This window comes from Dermacentor andersoni, chromosome 1 (assembly GCF_023375885.2).
Source record: "Dermacentor andersoni chromosome 1, qqDerAnde1_hic_scaffold, whole genome shotgun sequence".
Lineage (NCBI taxonomy): Eukaryota > Metazoa > Arthropoda > Arachnida > Ixodida > Ixodidae > Dermacentor > Dermacentor andersoni.
Genome location: NC_092814.1, coordinates 133,021,187 through 133,040,814, shown reverse-complemented (window position 1 = coordinate 133,040,814; position 19,628 = coordinate 133,021,187). Strand labels below are relative to the sequence as shown.

The 19,628-nt window shown below is 42.2% G+C and overlaps 1 protein-coding gene across 8 annotated transcripts in view; it reads left to right on the top strand.

Moving 5' to 3' along the window:
- The window catches only part of vir (VIR_N domain-containing protein), a 353,139-nt gene that overhangs the window by 131,848 nt on the left and 201,663 nt on the right, over window positions 1-19,628 (top strand). For all 8 annotated transcript variants that reach the window (XM_055062055.2, XM_055062056.2, XM_055062054.2 and 5 more), the window contains 5 exons: window positions 1,073-1,170; window positions 5,967-6,141; window positions 12,574-12,691; window positions 18,163-18,318; window positions 19,360-19,503. In XM_055062055.2, coding sequence (XP_054918030.1) covers window positions 1,073-1,170; window positions 5,967-6,141; window positions 12,574-12,691; window positions 18,163-18,318; window positions 19,360-19,503 — 691 coding nt within the window. The remainder of the gene's footprint in view (window positions 1-1,072; window positions 1,171-5,966; window positions 6,142-12,573; window positions 12,692-18,162; window positions 18,319-19,359; window positions 19,504-19,628) is intronic.

Genomic DNA, 19,628 nt, shown 5'->3' with positions numbered 1-19,628 from the left:
ATTTGTATGAAAAAATTGCTAGATTGGTGCTATCTAATAACAGGGTAGCCTAGTGTTTCTTGGGGCAAGAAATTGCAGAATACTGCAATTGCCAGTCCTGGCATGTGAGAGTTGTCAATCTCCAGTACTTGCGGATATTGGGGAAGAATCTTCTAGCTTTTGTTTTTTGTCACCATGATTAATAAGCTGTCTGCTCTGGTATGGTAGTAGCAGCCTCAGCATCAATTCCTAAATGAGGGTGAATTCTTTAACACTGAAGTTCAGTAACAGCTGTAAAGCCAGTCTTCTGGCTAAGAGGTTGGAGGGGGGGGGGGTGGGGGTGAGAAGTGCTGTGCTTGAGCATTGCTAATTACTTTTATGCATCACAGTTTTGTATAGGTGGCCCAAACTGTTTACACTGTTTAACCCTTTATTGACGAGTAGGCAACATACCAGAATTTTTTTTTTTTTGGCTGAGTGTCAGTATTGAGTACAAAGTTTCTGGCTAAATGTCTTCAGCCAACACTAAATGACAGGCAGCAAGTGTCATTTTTCCGTTCAGAGTAGGAACACAGGATGGGAAAGAAGTTGGGCACGTGACTCGCTTTTTTTGAAAGTATGCTCAGAGGAGACAGACCGATGCAAGATCTCCAGCTGCAGTGGCGTCGCACATGGGATGTAAATCAAATGCAATGTACACCTACGGTTCACACATGACAAGAACTGTCTACAAATTCCGAATGGAGCAATAGGTCACTTGAGGTGAAGCCCACTTCCAATTTTCTGCCTGGTGTTTCCCCTTCATTGCTTGAAAAGTTTCTGCAATATAGTTTTTATTTTCATTAATTATGCTTATTTTCAACGTATGTTGCACATTTAGATAGAAAATAAACTTTCTTTTTTTTTCAAGTCTTTATATGTGCTGTCATTGAAGGGTTAAGCAGATAGCAATCTTGTATAACAAAATGTATACTTTGTATACATTTTCTATTCTTTGACTGTCTGCCTTCCTGTTATAATCCCAATGGGGATTATATAACAGTATGTCTAAATAAATAAATAATCTTATATAATTTTTTTGGACTCTGTGCAGGCACAACCACTACGCTACTTACCAGCACAGAGCCGCTTTGAAGCGCCGCAGACGCCCTTTGACCCTTATCCACCACTTTTCAAGATGTTCAAGGAGAAGTGAGTTACACATAGGAACTTGATTGTCTCTTTCTAGTTTTGTAGTAATATAACTATGTAGTGTGTTAGTGGTGGAGCAGCATTTGAATTTTTCTGCTTTATTGATATTTTGATACCTGTTTGTTGGCCAAAATTATGCTGTGTAATGAAGGCCATAGGAAAAAGATATTTCTGCATGGTAGCATTTCATGGCACTTTTTTTTTTCACATAAAACTTGGAAAAGTGTAGCACCTTTGATTGCATGTTATAAGTATGCCTACAGCTGGCATTCTTGCTCTGTATATTACAGTCAAAGGCACTGCCCTCTCTGCCACTTTCTCTTGCAAGAGGTGTTATGTTATCTATTTAAAGGAGAACACGGGTCAAGATACCCATCTTTTGACCTATTGCTTTGAGTTTGGTGAAAATTGGATACATTCTTTATGGCAATAATATAAGGCTAAACACAAAATATAATGTGGCTTAATTTTTTAAGCAGTTATGACTATTGCAATGTGTAATTGAAAAATATAATTGCTATAGCTTAACTTTTAAAACAGTTATGACTATTAAAATGTGTAATTCACTATGTTTACGAAGAAACCATACCGTAAAATTATGAGAAAACTTGGTCTCCCTTCATGTTATATCGTTTTCGGAGGGACCAAAGTACGTAATTGTGGAGACATTTCTTATATGTAAGGTTGTTTATAAAAATATATTTATACTTATATAACCACTATACTCGCACTTGCAGGTGGTTTTGTAAACTCATACATTACTAAAAAATTTGCTTCAAACATTTATAACTGTGCAATTTTATTTGTACTTCATATGTGGCACCTAAAAACTCCCTGGGACATACATGAGACCTTCTTTTTGTAGTCTGCATTCTTCTGTTTTAATGGCTTCTTGCTTAGGCTTCTTTTTGGCCACTTTTGCACTCTCTGCTGCATTCGCTCTCATCCCGGACGCGAACTCTTCGAAGCTCTTTTCCAAGTGGTATGCTGTAAACAATGCCCAATTTCTTGAGCACTCTCTCAATCCATTTGGTGCCAACATTGAATTCTATAACTGCAAGGTTGTGCCAGGTCAATACACCAGAGCTTGCTGAACAGACATTTCCCATGTCGAGGGAATAAGACGCTGTGTCATTCTCTTGTGGTGGCTTGGAAAGTCTGCAGTGTTGAGCCACTTTGGCACATGGTTGGCTGCCTGTACAGGCTGTACCACTTAGCTTCGTGAAACAGTGCTGCTTTCAAAGCTGTGGCATGTTCCAAGTTTCAAGGTCATTTTACATTCACAAATATGTGCGCTAGAAATTTCAAAGGGACCATAGAGGAGAGTAAAACATCTTTATTAATAATATTTGAATGGCGAGAGCAGTGTGGGAGGAACCCTCAGTCCAGGGTCCCTAAGATGATTCCGGCGATGTTTCGAGCCCATTGTATCACAGCTCGGAGGACCTCGGGAGGTCCGTCGCGGAGGGCATCGTCCCACAGCTCTTTGTTGCGCAAGGGGTAAAGGAGAGTTGGCAAGGGAGGAAAGAGGTTTGCAGTGCACTCAATCGTGACGTGGAAGATTGTGGGCGAGCTGCCACAGCCAGGGCAACGATCTGCATAACAGTGTGGGTAGAATTTATTGAGAGAGACAAGACTTGGAAAAGTTGCAGTTTGTAACTGGCGTAATGCCACTGCTTCGTCCCGCGAGAAGCACGGCGGTGGTGCGGCGTGGGTGCGACGAATGCGTGTATAATGACGAAGTATGTCTTTGTAACGGAGCAAGGGATCCCCCCACTAGGAACTAGTTGCCTCACCACGCCGAGTAGCCCGGAGGGAAATTTCTCGGGCAAGCGCATGTGCGCGTTCGTTACCCGGCAGCGAGGTATGACCAGGGTTCCAGAGTAAGTGGATGCGGGGAGGTGTGGTTGGTGTATTTTGCGGGATCTGTTTGAGAATTAGGTGCGCCGCTCTCGGGATGCCATGTCCTGATAGGAACGCCCGGCATGCCTGTTGCGAGTCTGTCAATATATACACTTCCTCAGGAACACGGATGGCGTATCGAATTGCAAGAGCAACACCGAGAATTTCTCGATAAGCGGCATTTATTCCGCGCATTGCAGCAGAGTCTCTCAGGGATTCGGTGCCATCCAAAACTACCGAGGTATAGCTGCCTCGGCTCCGGGGGCGAATGATTATGAGCTCCGACTTTTCCGGAGCATATCTTAAGCCGCATTTTCTCACGTACTCGGAAACTGTATCGACTGCTTGCTGCAGTCGGTCCTGGATGGCTCCGTCGGAACCCCATGCGTGATGTGTCCGTGTATAAAGTATGTGTTTCCGGGTTGTTTGCAAGCATGCGGCCAATGTATCGTACACGGGCTTTGCGCCGCCCTTTGTCATGCTCGAGGTGCATATTACGTGGCAATGGATGAATACTTAGTGCTTGGCATATCGCTGACGACAAGATCGTTGGACGGGTTTCAGACTCAAGAGGTGGGACAGAGTATCCTAGCCGTGTGAGAAGATGGCGGCCAGTAGGAGTGAGTAGGAGGTGCTGGCGATGGCTGACCCAATGTGCCTCTAGCAGCTCGCCTAGTGTGTTATGTGTCCCTAAGTTAAGGAGACGGCATGTGGAAGTATAGTTCGGGAGGCCGTGGGCCAGCTTCGTCGCTTTGCGAATCATTGCCTCTATGCGAAGTTGTTGCGCTTGGGTCAACCGCTGAAATGGGAGATGGTATGTAAGGTGGCTGATCACGCATGTCTCCACCAAGCGCAGCAGGTCCTCTTCTCGAAGGCTCGAGCGCCTGTTGGAGACCCTCCGGATCATGGCCAGAATTTGCTCAGTCTGTCTGGATAGAAGGGAAACAGTGTAGTTTGACCTGCCATCTGCTTGGACGTGTAGGCCGAGGATACGAGCACGATTAACCTGTGGTATCGGTGTGCCATCCATGTGCACAGTGATAGGGGGAGTAGAGGAACGGCTCCGGGGGCGAATGATTATGAGCTCTGACTTTTCCGGAGCACATCTTAAACCGCATTTTCTCGCGTACTCGGAAACTGTATCGACTGCTTGCTGCAGTCGGTCCTGGATGGCTCCGTCGGAACCCCGTGTCGACCAGATAGTAATGTCGTCCGCATAAATAGCGTGGGCGACATCAGGGATCTGGTCGAGTAGCCGGGGGAGCCCTGCGAGCGTGATATTGAATAGAGTAGGGGAAAGAACTGAGCCCTGGGATGTCCCACGTCCTACAAGGCGAATCGTACCGGATCGATGCGGTCCCATTCCTACAGTGGCTGTGCGATCTCGAAGAAATGCGCGGATATAGACGTACATACGAATTCCACAGTGTGAATGTGCAACATTGCGAAGGATGAGGTCCTGTTCAACATTATCGAATTCCCCTTTTAGGTCAAACGAGTGCTCTCGTTTGGGTGGACGACGGAGGTCCTATGACTTCCTCCCACAATTGTAAAAGCACATCTTTGGCAGATAGATGAGCCCGATATCCGAATTGAGAGTTAGAAAAGAATGATTCAACATGTGCTGAAAATGGTGTTGAAAACAGTTTCAAGTTGGTGATAAATTGTAATCATGGCACACTGCGTGCACTAATAGCGCACACACGCGGACACACACACACGCACATGCACATGCACACACAGTCCTGAACATTTGGCTGTGCGTGTTAAAAAAAAGATTTTGCACTCACCGCTGCACTATTCTTGCTTAAATTTTGCAGAAGGATCACATTTTGGCATCGACTTCGTTTAGTATAAACTTGGAACGATTAGTCGCCTGTTTTTTAAGGCAAAAATGAGAAACTTTTCATCTATGGTAAAAATTTCGTTTGGAAAGCCAGCCCTGGCACAGACTTGTGTCGCCGCATGCCGTCATTTACAGAAAGCAGCATTACAGGGAGGGCTGCCGCTCCTGGAACAACATGCGCTCCTGGAACAGGTGACTGCCCGCTCTGAAACGCTGCTTTCTGTAGATGACGACAGGTGGTGACACAAGTTTATGCTTGCGCCGTTGCGGCAGCAACTCGCGTCCCCATAAGCTCAGGTAAATTTCCACTTTTTTCTTAGAAACCAGGCAATTAACTATGCCAAGTGTTATACTAAACGAAGTCAACGCCGAAATGCGATTTTTCTGCAAAATTTGAACAAGAACAGTGCAGCGGTGAGTGCGAAATCTTTTTTTGGACACGCGGAGCCAAATATTCAGGACCCTGTATATATATATATATATATAAAGTAAGGGAAATAAACTTTAGAATATGGTAGCCATGCCATGCTAAGCTTTTTCTATGTGCCGTAAATGCACTTGCAAAATGGTAGTCATGGGCACTTGGCTTTTATCCAAGGTGCCACCAGCCAACATAAATATACAAACCCCTGTATTATTACTGCACATCTGTGGCTGGAATTTTGCTGGCACCTTCTTGAATAGTGGAGGAACCTTAAACTGCTAGAAACTCTAAATGTGTTTTTGGGCTGAAAGTTGCAATTCCTTCTGCCATGAACCATATTGGGAATGTTATCTTTGTTGTTATCAGTGGTACCATTATCCTACATTTACAAAATGACTGGAAAAAGCAAATTTTAAAGAGTGTAAATGCTCCTTTTCAAATGTCAGATAAGCTAACAGAGCCAGGTTTGTGTGCAGTGAAACATTAACTACCTTTTTCCTGTTGAGGGGTTATCTTGTTGCTGGTCCATTGTCTTAGCTTTTGCACTTTCATGCAGACACAAAGATGAAATGATTTGTTGGTATTTGTCTCATTGTGGTGGTATCCATTGTTCTTTCTTTTTAGTCACCTGTTGGAAATGCTTTGTGTGTTGGCATCATCTCCTTTGTCCTCAACACATACTGGCATTACATCAGCACTGCGTGAGCTGCTTGCAGAGCTCCTCAAAACATGTCCTGGCATGCTGTTTTTGCTTTCCGATCATGAGGCAACCAACTGCCTCCACCGAGCTTTGTTGCAAGTGAGTGTTCAGTCATAGTTCAGCGACAACCAGCCATTGCAGTTATCCCAGGTAATGCATGGACACTCATAAATAGGTGCAGTTTTATTGACATTTGGCATGTCATCAAAACTACAATTTTATAGTTTAGCTTTGCATGTAGCTTGATAAGAAAGACACACTGGGGTAGGGAATATAGTAAGTAGTATCTGAGAATGGTACATGGGTTGGGTAGCCAAGTCGGTGCCCTAGAATTAGTGTCACCATGCTTTTGTTTTCTCAAATAGTGTGCTTTTGCATTTTATTGAATCACTTGTTTGTAATCTTAATTTAGTCATAGCGTTGGGCTACAAAATTGTCAGTGAATATGATGAAAATGCCAAAAAAAAAAAACATACATACCGTATTTACTTGCATAATCAACGCACTTGCATAATGAATGCAGCCCCAATTTTTCCAGTCAAGAAGTGTTTTTTCTCTGTCTTGCATAATGATAGCAACCTGAACTTGCTGCCGTGAAGTAGGAGACACACGGTACGATTCGGCATCTGATATAGCGTCCGGCTGGTGCGATTGGGTCCAATGTTGTGTTGGTTGCCAAATCGTACTGTGTCCCCTTCTTTTATTGCAATAGCAATTATATGGATGCTCCAGGCGCAGTTTTGCCATCCTCATCCTCGTCGTTGCCACGCGCTGCGTGGTGTAGGTGTGAGTGAAAGCGCGCGTGGAAAGCCGATGATCACGACTCAATCTCGCGCGCCATCTTTCATCATGCAAAAGGCCCCAGGAGGGGTGGCGGCTTTGTACTCTGGCAGCAACTGCGTATTGCACAACTGTGCCAGAGGTGTGCCGACTATCGCTGCTCAATCTCCCATGTACAATGGAGGAAAGCGGGAATGAAGCACGCCGTCTTCCATTGCACGCATTGCGCGGGGGGGAGGGGGGGGGAGGGCGGCGTTTTACTCTGGCAGCAACTGCACATCTGTGTCGGGGGCTGAGTCGATGGCAGCTCATACGTTTGTGCGTCCTACGTTAGTTTGCATTGAAGCGAATGTTTGCAAGTTTATACGGCTGATAAAACTACTATCCTTACTTCGTGTAGCTGTCTACACATTTGCTATCGCAATCGGTGGTTGATTTTTTTGAAAATTGACTTTTTTAGAGGCGGCCACAGAAAAAAAAAATCACTCGAAATTTTACCCTGCATAATGAACGCACATCCAAACTTTACGCATATTTTTCGCGAAAAAAAGTATGTTCATTATGCGAGTAAATACGATAAAAGAGGCACACTGCTTGCGTATTGTTATTAGTGAGTTAGTAGCACAAGTAGCAAGACATGGACGAGAAGGATCAGGGAGACGTAGGGGCTCAATTTTTAATGACAACCACATGTAGCCACTGGTGATGAAGACATGGAAATTAGAAATAATTATAAATGGGGCTAAATTTGCGATGAACTTCATATCCTTTAGAAGGTAAATAGCGAGACATATTTTTTAGAAGTATATTCGCTATGCAGTGTTGTGGCATGCTAATAGTACAAAGCTCTTGTTGGGAATCTTATATAAAGGTTTGCTTCATTTAGATTTTTGAGGTGGTTGTATGGAATAAAAATAAAGCAACTTCCTCTGTAATATTGTGCCTGGCAGAAATTAAGCACAGGATTAAATTGCTTCAATAAAAAGTGCTTCAAAAGTAAAAGTGCTTCAGTAAAAGCAGGGGGTGTCAAAGGAGCTCTAAGTAATGTGAGAAATGCATTATTTACTCGAATCTAAGCCGGCCCCGATTATAAGCCAACCCTTGAAGGTCTGAAGCCAGAAAAAATAAAAAAAACTTACCTCAAATGTAGGCTGAACAAAAAAGGTGAAGGCAGCATTCACAAAATGATAACAGCATTTATTTAATATCAACATGCCGAGTTCATTCTACATTGTTACTGCCGCTAGCCAGACCACATGTACGCTTGCGGACATGCGCAAGCTCACATCCACGTACCCATGCAGGCGCAGAGAGTGCGGCATCGCATGCGACGAAACACGGCGCGATCTCGATGAAGAGCTCCTCTCTGTTATTGCGCACTTATCTTCCTTATCGCTGTCATCTCCTCGTTGCGGCACATGCAAAACCATCTTTCGTTGCCCCTTCTAAAGACAGAAGTTTTTCTCATCGACGCTGAGGTTTCTCCTGGCTTACTATGCCTCTAAAGCTAGCACAACTTTTCGTTTGAAAGCGGCACTATAGTGGCATTGTCTGTTTGGTACCATTACGATAATGCCACGCCGCACACCCATACCATAGAATAAAAAACCAGCTCCGATACAACACAGGTCAAAGCGACGACATCGCTCGTGTACTTCACTTGTTTACTGGCCCAGTTGGTAGCAGCTCCAATAATGGCTTTTCTAGATAGCACTAGCTATGCACTATATTTATCATTTTCAGTTACAAACTGGCGAGTTTTTTAACATCCTCGAATCTAAGCCGACCCTAGAGTTTTGTATGCGGTTATTTGAAAAAAAAAAACTATCACCCTAGATTCAGATAATTACGGTAAGTACTTTGGAGCAACATTGCTGGTTTTTGTTAACATAATGCAGTTAATGGTGTATATATTGAACCCAAAGGGGATCGCAAAATCATTCGATGTATCAATTATATTAAATATATAGTATGCCTATCTAAAGCTTATCCGTGTGTTGGACAGTTTCCTGAGATCGTGAAAAATGGGAACTTGCACTGCACTGCCGCCGCTTTGCTGCAAATAAATTAAAAAAAAAAAAAGAAGGGTCCATGCCAGCTTCCAAATACAGTAAATCTTTTACTGCCAAACTTTTCATACTACTATACTTACTACAATACTATACTTTTCATAGCAATAAATCTAGATGCTGATAAAAAGAAAATTTGCCGATCTGGATATCATGACTGAAGTTAGAACAGCACAAAGACATAAAAAACAAAAGTAGAAAATCCTTTCAGCATGTTAAACAGTCTAACAAATGTGGGAAAGATAATACAACTACGTGAGATTTCATGTGATTATCATATTTATTTAACTTTTTTGTACTGTCAAACCTTACGAGGATTCATTAGAAGTGTGTGCTTTAGAATAAAGAAAAGAAAGAAAGCTCGCAGGCAAGCATAAAAGTGTGGCGGAAACCACAAAAAGACAGCAAATTGCATAGTGGATGTGTATGCATCTAGGCTTACCTAACACAGTAAGTTATTACAACGGGCTAGACAAAGGACGGCAAAAAAAGACAAACACTGTCTTCGTCGCACCGTCTTTGCCGTTCTTTGTCTCGTTTTCCACTGATTAAACAAGATTATTTAATACAGACACGACTGTGACTCAGACATAAACAACAATCTACATATAATAATGTAAGATATCATTCAAACAATATTATGTACAGCATATCAGAAATAGAAAGCATTTTCAAAGGTATGAAAAACATTAAAATGTGACGCACCTGTAAACTCTTTGGGATGGAAAGCTTTAACACAGAAAGCACTGCCATTTCTGCTAGTTCGAGGAATTCATGTATTGTTTAACAATAATAAAATTTACTATTATGCATACAAGGAGCATTTTTTTTTTAATTCAGAAGCTTAGTAGTGAAAGAATTAAGTGCATGACACTTGAAACTACGCACTTTTAGTGCTTTGGCTACAAGAGCCATATATCGAGACGGAAATAGGCACACATATGTACATATATAGATGCGGACATTGCCACAACAAATGTTTCTTTATTACACTATAGCCAGTACTTGCACTTAGTGACAGCAAAATAGTGAATGATTTTTATCTGTTTAAACATAAATACATTCAATTTAATGCTGTAAGAGTCTTTATTACTGACTGCTAGTGAGTGGCTAAAGCATATAGACGCTGCCCCCTAACAGGGGACACTCGTCGTCTTCTCAGGACCAAAATGAAAGTTCTTTGTCTCTCTGTCTGTCTGCTGCTGAGCCCGAGATTGGTGTTCGAGTCATGCTACAATGATTGGCATTAACTTCTGGTGTTGCCTGTGTACAGCGGCAATCTTCGCAAGGCGCACAAACGTTCGCACGGATAGGACGACAACACATGCGAGCAAATGTGTGCGGCATACATGCACCAATTCACCATTCTGGATTTTCAATTTTTCCAACCACTGACTGCTAGCTGCAGGCGTGAGATCTGAAATCCTCAAATATGGCCTTTGTTTGCAGTGACACTTTTTTTTGGCGTGTATGGCTTTCCCCTCACTTCAGGGCTTATGTCACCTGTAAATAAAACATGTTCAGAGATTCTAGTGACGCAAATAGAGATAGATGTAGTGTTCATCCCTCAATAGCTGAGCAGGTGCCTCCAGGCAGGCTGTGAAGATGGCAAACGAACTTACACGGCACCGATGCTTTGCCGCCATTAAAATCATAGAACGATGGCTGTAACTTAGATTGGATTGGATTGCTGCAGGACACTGTCACATACACTGTTGTCGAACAGCATGCGCTGCTAAGGCTTTCTGACATGTGAACACAAGTATCAATAGTTTTATTGAAACACTTTTATTATATACAAAATTTGGCAATGAAATAAGTACTTGTTTTGTGAATAAGTGGTGTCCACAAACCAATCGTCTGTGACATGTTTCCGGCTCTCGAAATCACTTCTGCTGAATTCAAATACTAAAATTATAGGAAAAGCATAGCCTTAGAGATTGTCTGCCACTACATGCTGTATAGGGTGTATTTTTTGCTTCTGTAATCATTCATGTAGCCAGTGAAAGCATAGCCTTTGAATCTGTTACGCATCATACTACAGTTGCCCAAATATTAAAATCTGCATAACTGTTGTCTTAAGTTATGAGGATGTGTCAGCGACTCATTTTGCCTTGCAAAAATAACTCATATTATGTGTTGAATAGAGTGTAGAAACCTGAAAATGTAAAATGAGTTATGAACCCTAGAATTTCGAACTATATTTTTTTCATATTAGGACATTGATCCACGTCCTAACTTATGTCCTAGGCATGCCCGTTTATGTATAGCTAGGGGACATTACAGGCTAATATATATATATATATATATGTATATCAAAACGTTTATTCAAAAAATAAAGTAGTGCAGAAAGCGATGGATATCCGTGGTTGCTTGAGCAGTTTGGCATCCCATAGCTAGAGCCACTCAGACTAAAGATAAAATATCATCCACGCTTTCTTGTGTGGAATGCGTATCGGAGCAGGAGGCCTTTTGTGTCCTTGAAGCATTAGCGGCTCTTGCTGATAATGAATGGCCACAGTTTACATGAGCCATCCATATGCACAGCGAGCAAAACTGAGGGCAACCTAGAAATTTTTTCTCCATGGCATGTACTGCCCATCACATTCAATCTCTTGTTTGACAGCATCTGCCTAAACAGAGCCATTTCAAATTTGTCAGCATTAAATATTTCCAATGGCGTAAAAATGATAGTGCTTCTGCTAGAAGTGCACTTCTTGCAGGGGTGCAGCACACCATGGCACAATGCAGCATTCGGTATATTGAATGTGGCAGTGAGTGGGAGTTCAATGTAAGCGTAATACATCGCTATACTTTTGCATTAGATTTTCAAGAGGAGTTTACAACTACAGTTTACAGTTAGGTATAGACAATAATTCAACATATCCGAGTTTTATATATCAGGGATCGACTGTAGCTAGCCTCTTGTTTTATAAAAAAGTAATTGGGTGTTATGTGCATCACATGAATGCACTGGAGCCTTTGTAGCAAGCAAAAAATTATACTTTATGATTTTCAAGCATCATTTCATGGACAAAATTTATGACAAGCAGAGGCAGGTGGCTGTCTAATGAAATGGTACTGCTGCACTATATCTCGTCCTTTTGGCAAACCCACACAGGTTATTTTCACTGGAACACCTCAGTGGACATGAAGGACAAAATAAACAAAGAGCATAAGTTACATTGTAATTAAAGCCCAGTATTAAAAAGTGCCTGGCAAGGATTCTGTAGCTATGAAGCTTTTGTTCCTTTTTCACTATGAAAGGGCAGAAAAGGAACGCTTTGCAAAGCTAATGCAAAATGGTGCATCTAATTGCCTCACTGCATGTGTCAAGTTGCATAACATGCTCCCTTTATTCGATCACTTCATTAGAACTATGGGGATGCAGTGATTAGAAAACCTGGCTTCCAATGAGTAGTCATGAGTTTGAACCTTGCTCAGAAACAAGCATTTTTTTGGAACTGAGTATTTTTTTGCAATGTTTCTTGAGACCACACATGACAAACTTCTGGCTAAGTGGCATTTAGTGATCTTTGGGATGGCTGTCGCCATTAAAAGTGGTTTGAGGTGCGTCTCTGTTTAAGAAATGCCTTTTCTTACAATGAGGATTGCTCTTTATGTATGGCACCCTGCAAGGACCAAAGTTGTTTTCCCCTAATGTTATTCTTGCATCATTCAGGATGAATCGGGAATGGAGGGCCTAGAAGACAGTGTTTGTCATCAGGTTGGCATCCATTTAGTGTACCACCTGCAAGCACTGAAACACATAGACTCTCTCCTTGCGTTCCACACCAGAGGTGAGTTGCATGTTACTTCTGTTGCTTTTGAAGGTACTTCAAATTTTGTAGTTCTGGAGCCAAGTGCTCATGCAACATAGCAAGGTTGGCAAAATGCCTGTGATGTCTTGTTTTGTTCCATATCTGCCCCAGAGAGCATGTAATGTTTCAGTATTGAACTTCTGTAGGACAAATTTTCTGTGTTGGATGATTTGCTATTATCATTTCATTTTTTATAGTTTATTTTTGACCAGTTGTGTTAACTTTTTCCTTACCGGGCATAAAATATCCTAATTTGATTGACAGCTTTTCAGCATGTTATGAAAGCTTTCTATAGGAACTCTTCCGTGAGAAATGCCAGGCACCGAATTAGATGAAGATGGAACTTTTACTTTTGGTTATATTTGGCTATATTTGGCACATTGTGTAGCCTCAAAAAATAAAACTTCGATGGGAAGTATTGTCAAAACCTGTCTCCATTACTTCTTGCACTTCTCAAATCAAACAACACAAAATTTGCATTTTTGTCGACATGGCTACATAATCTTAAAATGACAGCAGCAGAGAAAAGACAGGAACTTTTTTCATGTTGTCGAAATTTCCTCTGCCGCATTTACACTGTTTTAACGATGCCTCAAACATTGGCACATTCAAAAGAGTATGCAATCTGTGTATTATTCTGTTACAACTAATATGAAGTGCAACTTCACATTTTGCCTACGGTGGGTTTCTCTTACGTGTGGAGTTTTCACTCGCCCAAAAGTGTGCAATTAATTCTAGATTGGCCTTCTGCAGAAGCTTGACTAGCAGTCTCAGCTCTTCCTTTTTGAAACAGCCGGGGCAATTGTCCTTATTTGTTAATAGCGAAACTACAAAGCATATGAAGGCTTCAGTATCATTTCACGGTGTTATAATGGCCATGTTGCTGGCTATCTTTACTGGACAAAAAGGTAGGGCTTACAGAGGGGGATTTACTGAGCACCATAAGTGTGTATGAGAGGGTTAGTTGATGTTCCCAATGTTTCAAAAGCCTAAAGAATGCAGAAAGGAACCAAGCACATGTCACAAGGGAATAAAACAAAGGTGCCCTGCAAAACAGGATCATAGCAGTTATGCTATGATATGCTGTTAAAAGCTATAAATAAACATTTGATTTTTCACAGTCTACTTTATACAACGTCTAGTTTTAGCGCAAGTAGCAAATTTGGTGTTGGAGCTACAAAGGTATGTTCGGCAGATGTTTTTTTATGGCAGTCTAGATATAGCGATGATCGGTTATAAACATCAGATTTTTCGTTCTTGATATTGTTATAAATAGACTGCACTGTAGTCTGTAGTGACTGCTGTGCTGTATCACTTGAAATGACATAGCTCGCTGACTCGCAAGGAAACAGGACATCGCAGCTGAAAGCTTCATGGTGAACAGTGGCTTGACAACACACTTCTTGCAGTGGCATGGGCTTTCCCTTTGAAGGAGGATGACGAGGTGTCAGGGGGTGCCTCCCGTGTACAAGAGAGAGAGTTGGCTTTTATTGATGCCAGCAGTCACGAGGGCAGATGCAGCCTCCCTTCGCCTAGCAGACGGCTGAGATCCCCTGGGTCTCAGCGGCTGCTTCAGCTAACTGGACGGCCCAGACCTAGTCTCGCTGGTCTGAGCTGAGCAGCAGGGACTCCCACTGCTGCCAGTTTTGAATTTTGCAGCCCTCGAAAGGAGCCACCTTCAAGCATGCCCACAGGATATGTGGCAGATCCACCCTGGCCATACATAATTTACATTGTTCATTGTATTGCCCTGTATAGAATTTGCTGCAGACCACTGGGTTAGGATACATGTTTGTTTGCAGGAGGCGCCAGCCTACCACCTGTTTCTTGGTTAGCTCTGGTTGAGCTGGTAGGTACTGGGCCCTTCCCAGCCGACAGTAATCAGGGATTTCTTTGTAGCTGACCTTGTGGTCTCCCCTCGTTCTCAGCTGGGCTGGCTCACTTGCTCGGCGAGCAAGTCCTCAAGCTACATTGTGGGCCGCCTCCTTGCCGGGGGGAGAGGAGTGCGCGTCCACCCAAATAATTTGGATCGTTCTGCGATTATGGTTGCTGGTATTATTTATAATTTTGAGTGCCTCTGGCGAGAAAGAACTTGAAAATTCTTCCACTGCCAAAGAACATGCACCGGGAGCACCTCAAGGAGCGACGAGAGGCAAGGGTGCACCACATTAAGTGAAAATACCATGATGTAGAGGGCATGGCCTACGTTGACGCCACGAAATATAGAAAATGCAAAGGGGTGGCTGCCGTAGCGGTAGACGGGGACGGAGAACTCCTAGCGGGCGGAACCGTGAAAACGGACAACCCTGAAGTTCCAGAGGATTCAGCAATAGCATTAGCGGTGGCCTTCACCCCAGCTAGCATTATCATAAGCGACTTAAAGATAGCAGTTCATAATTTCACAAAAGGATGCGTCCCGTTACAAGAAAAAATTATGGACATTCACTGGTTCGTGATAACAATACGGCAAGACAAGAACTTCATGCTCTCTCAGATTGGGAATGTGAATCAAGCACTGCTGAAGTTTGGCATGTCACGGAGCACGACAGTTCAGTTGAAGGGCACATGGAGTGTGCTAATAAGGATGATGGGCATGGAGAAACAAGAGGTAACTGTTGTGCTCATGGTGACCATTATGGGTTTCTGGCATCTTGCAGGAGTACTGACCATCGCGGGTTCAGGCTTAGCAAACCGTGTCAGCTGTTACTTTGTGTGATCTAGCGCATCACTGTGTGTGCGCTCAGGTCACAGAAGAGGGGCACCGAGGGCTGCACATGCAAGAGAACGCAACATTGCCCTAAGTTAACGGAAGCAGTTTATTTGCCTCCGACTGGCAAGAAATGTTTTACAGTAAGCAAGCTAAAAGTTGCATCAATATATTCCTGCACTCCTTGAGTATTCACTCAAGGAGTGCAGTAAGCATTGTTTTATGTTTCTACCTCTATTTTATCCAATCTTATGAAAGTTCGAAGTTGTAACTTGGTATATGAATTATTTTTCTTTTTTAATTCCTAAGAATTCCAGAATATTTCAGGCCACAGTAACATGGTATTAAAAGCTTACTGCACTCTTTGGAAGCCTAGCTATTAGATAAAAAAAGAGTTATTAAAATCAGATGATTAGGAGAGTAACTAAGCCTCTTGGAAAATTGCCGATGGCCAAAAAGAGTTACTTTAGAAAAGTGGGGAAAACTAATCACCATGTGAGAAAATCATTTTATTCTCGTGGGTGTGAAAAATTTGGCAGAAAACAAGCGTTTTTGGCAAAAAAGCAGTGCTGAAAAGATGGTCTTTCAAACAAGACCAGTATGGTGTCACTACGACAAACAATGTTAGAATGGTGAACGGCAAAGTGGGTCATTTTCAGCACTTTCATGGGCAAAACTGAGCATTTCGTAGAATAAAAACAGGGCTTTTTCTTCGTTAATGACCCATCATTTTAAGATAGGTTTTTTTTTTCTACAGCAGGTGTGTCATGATATGTAAATTAGAAAAATAACAGAAATGAAAAATTAATTTTTAAGCAATATTTTTGTCTCCAAGAACCAGGTCCCCCCTTAAGTACAACATTCAAAGGCTGCATGCAAACTGTTATGTCCAAGGGCGATCGGAGGACATCAGGAGGCAAGGTTAAGAAGCCACTGATGGAAATGTACATGTGGATCCTAGATATGTGGAGGATGATTTTTGATCTCAACCTTGCTTGCCACCACTGAGGACCACCTGTTATGGGATGATTCTATTATTGAAGTTGAAATGAAAAGGCGGCTAGAAGTGCAGCTTCCTTCTATACACATTCTAATTTTGAATAAGTGTTTTCAAGGTGAGGAAATAAACAACTCGACTTGTTCCCATTACTTACATCTATGTTTAATTCATTGGTTGCTATTAGGCACACTCTTAGTGCATGGTATGTTAGGGTGGCCGCAGGAAACGAAATCACTCCAAATTTTGCTTGTATAATGAACTTACCCCCAACTTTGCATCCATTTTTAGTGAAAAAAAGTATGTGCATTATGTAAGTAAATACAGTATTTGTCACCAATTTAAAATTTAACTATATGACTAAATAGTTGTTGCACTTTATAGTTTTAAAACAGCCCTAAACATGCTAGAGCCTATTGTATATTTGAAGATTGTGCCCTGTCCTGAAGGTGGACATAGCTGTGCTGCTGGCAGCTCATATGACACAATCCAAGGGGGAGACGGCATTCAAGCATCATGTGCAAGTGACATTTGTAGGCTGCTTTGTGCTTTTTGTGCTGCTGCACCAAGACGCAAGGTGAACTGAACTTAGTACTCATTCTGAGATCACGCACGTACGCCTTGTGGGCAGGGAGATGCTCCAGTGACACTAAAGCTAGCACAGGACTTTTCTCTTCTTTTCTGTCAGCTGAATGCCATTCTGTGAGCAGTTTTCTTTAAAAAAGCCCCTAGGCCACTCTGAGCCTGAAAATTTTTTACAGTAAAACCTCGTTAATTTGGATTTCACGGGACTGAAAAAAAAATGTTTGAATCAACCAAATGTCGAATTATCCAGAGTACCAAGAAAGCAATAAACAAATGCTTACTACCTCAGCAAGCTTTTATTTAGTGACTGACTCAGCAAATCCTGTTTCTATTTTGCACAGAAGCCTTGAGGAAGCTGCAATTTTTATAATCTTGTGACCAATTAGCGCTCGCAGTGGCAAAGGCCACTCGACTTTCGCAGTGCAGCCGGGGTACGTGTCTTCATCCAGGACAAAAGTTGGACAGTGTTCAGACTAGGGAGCCAGGTGTAGTAGCTGCAGGAACTTTATGCCCACTTTGGAAGTTAATTGGGCTGCCATGGTCTGCAAAGTGTTTAAGAAATGCCATATCTGAAATGCCTTAGACGGTGCCGAAGACAAGATTCTCTAGTGCTGTTGATAGCGTTAAGGTTGTGTACGACAGTGAGGATGAGTGACGTCCGGTCCACTTCAGCTTGTGTGCAGTAGATGTTTTTTTCAGTGTTAGAACACATTGCTATAACTCTTACCATGAAAAACTGGTAAGTAGATAATGAAGGGCATTGCATATATATGATTTCTTAAAAGTATGAAAATCGAACTATGTGTTACGTTCGAGAGAATTTCATTTTTCACTTCTGGTCGTGAAAATTTGGACTCGTTACAATAGAGGGTGCATTTGATTCGAGTAAATACTATATTTGCCGTAGAGATGCTCACAGCGCTTAGTACTAGCAGTGTTCATTCATAGAACAAGAAACCAAATGGATTTTCAGCATTGCTTTGCACAAAATGCCAAAGTAAAGACGATGTTAAATTAAAAAAAAATTTTTTTGCAAAGTATGCAGGATCTAGGTTACAATTATGTTTATAGGTGCATGTATGTTAGAGACGATGAAAGCGAGTTTGTACCTGCTGCATGTGGAATTATCATTCCTGTTTTTGTTTATTTTTCACTTTACAGGAAGCCTGAAGAAGGAGCTTGACGATGCTGACGTGGTGTCTTGCTTGCATGACCTGTACACAATAATTTTCTCAGATGTTGGTCGGGCAGCAGTAGTTGATGTTTTGGCCATGGATCGAAACTTGGATGCCTTGATACCATTTCTAAAAAGTACAGGTAAGTAACAAGTGCAGTGTCTGCTTCAAGAAATGTTTTCTAGCTGCTAGCAAAATTTTGTTTAATCTGCTGCGATCTATTTGAAGTGGTAGCTTAGCGCGAATAAAACCACGGACACAAGGAAGACAGACAAGAACAAGCACTACTCACAACTGTTTAATGGAAGGAAGGATAGTGCATATATATGCACTATCACGCCGCACGAGGCATGAGAAGCCCTTTGTTGAGTGCTCCAGAGGGGTAGTTTATGCAATTCCCTTGCACCCTTGTGGGCAGCTCTACATTGGTCAAACTGAGCGTTGTGTGAATGACCGTTTAAGGGAACATGCGCAAAAACTAAAGAAAAAAGAGGATAAGGGCGCACATTTGGTGGCTCATGTTACCGCGTGTGGTTGCGACGCTCGATTTTCTGCGACAACTATTCTTGGCAGGAGCGGCAACGCCTATTCCAGGCTCGCTTTTGAGGCCTTCTTTATCAAGAATGGAGATAGATGTGTGAGTGAGCCTTCTATCACAATACTGGATGCCGAATTTAACTTCTTGCGCAACCACCTTTGATGTGCATGTACTGGCTTCTCTTCTGCTTGGTAGGCGAATGCGTGACAAGAGGATATATATATATGCACTGTCCTTCCTTCCGTTAAACAGTTGTGAGTAGCGCTTGTCCTTGTCTGTCTTCCTTGTGTCCGTGGTTTTATTCGCGCCAAGCTACTACTTCAAATATGGTCGACCAACTAGCCCAACAGTCAACTCTGCTGTGATCTAATACCGCTGTGCTATCACATCTGATCCCAGCTTGGCATGCTGTTCATTGTGTCTAGACTTGGAAATGTCTGAAGTTCTGTCAAATTGCACTCTTTTCTGTTCAAGGATTTTGATGGTGGTAGAAACCGTGTTACTTTCTCCCTTGTTCCAGTATGCCTACATCTGAATTGCTTGCTAGGGGATTTTTTCATCTTCTTAACTATGACCTCTTTTTGATTTTGCTGGCTTTTTCTTTTTTAATTTTAATTGTTTTCCCATTTTTGCTGTTCTTTTCAGGGGACAGAGATTTTGACATGCGACTTTCCAAGTCAGTCTGTGCTGGTTATGCTACTGAACTTGTTTTGCTGACGGTCCACAACTCTGACAGTGCCCAGCTGCTGCAGAACTATGCTGAAGTCTTGCATAAGCTCAGTCAACAAGGTAAGGTAGAGGTTTATATTGGTTACCTCAATTTTTTCATGGCTGCCCTAAAGAAAAGTTTGCCTTTTGTGCGTAGATTATGCTCATGATGATTGACACACGATGTAGCTCATGGTTCATGTGGC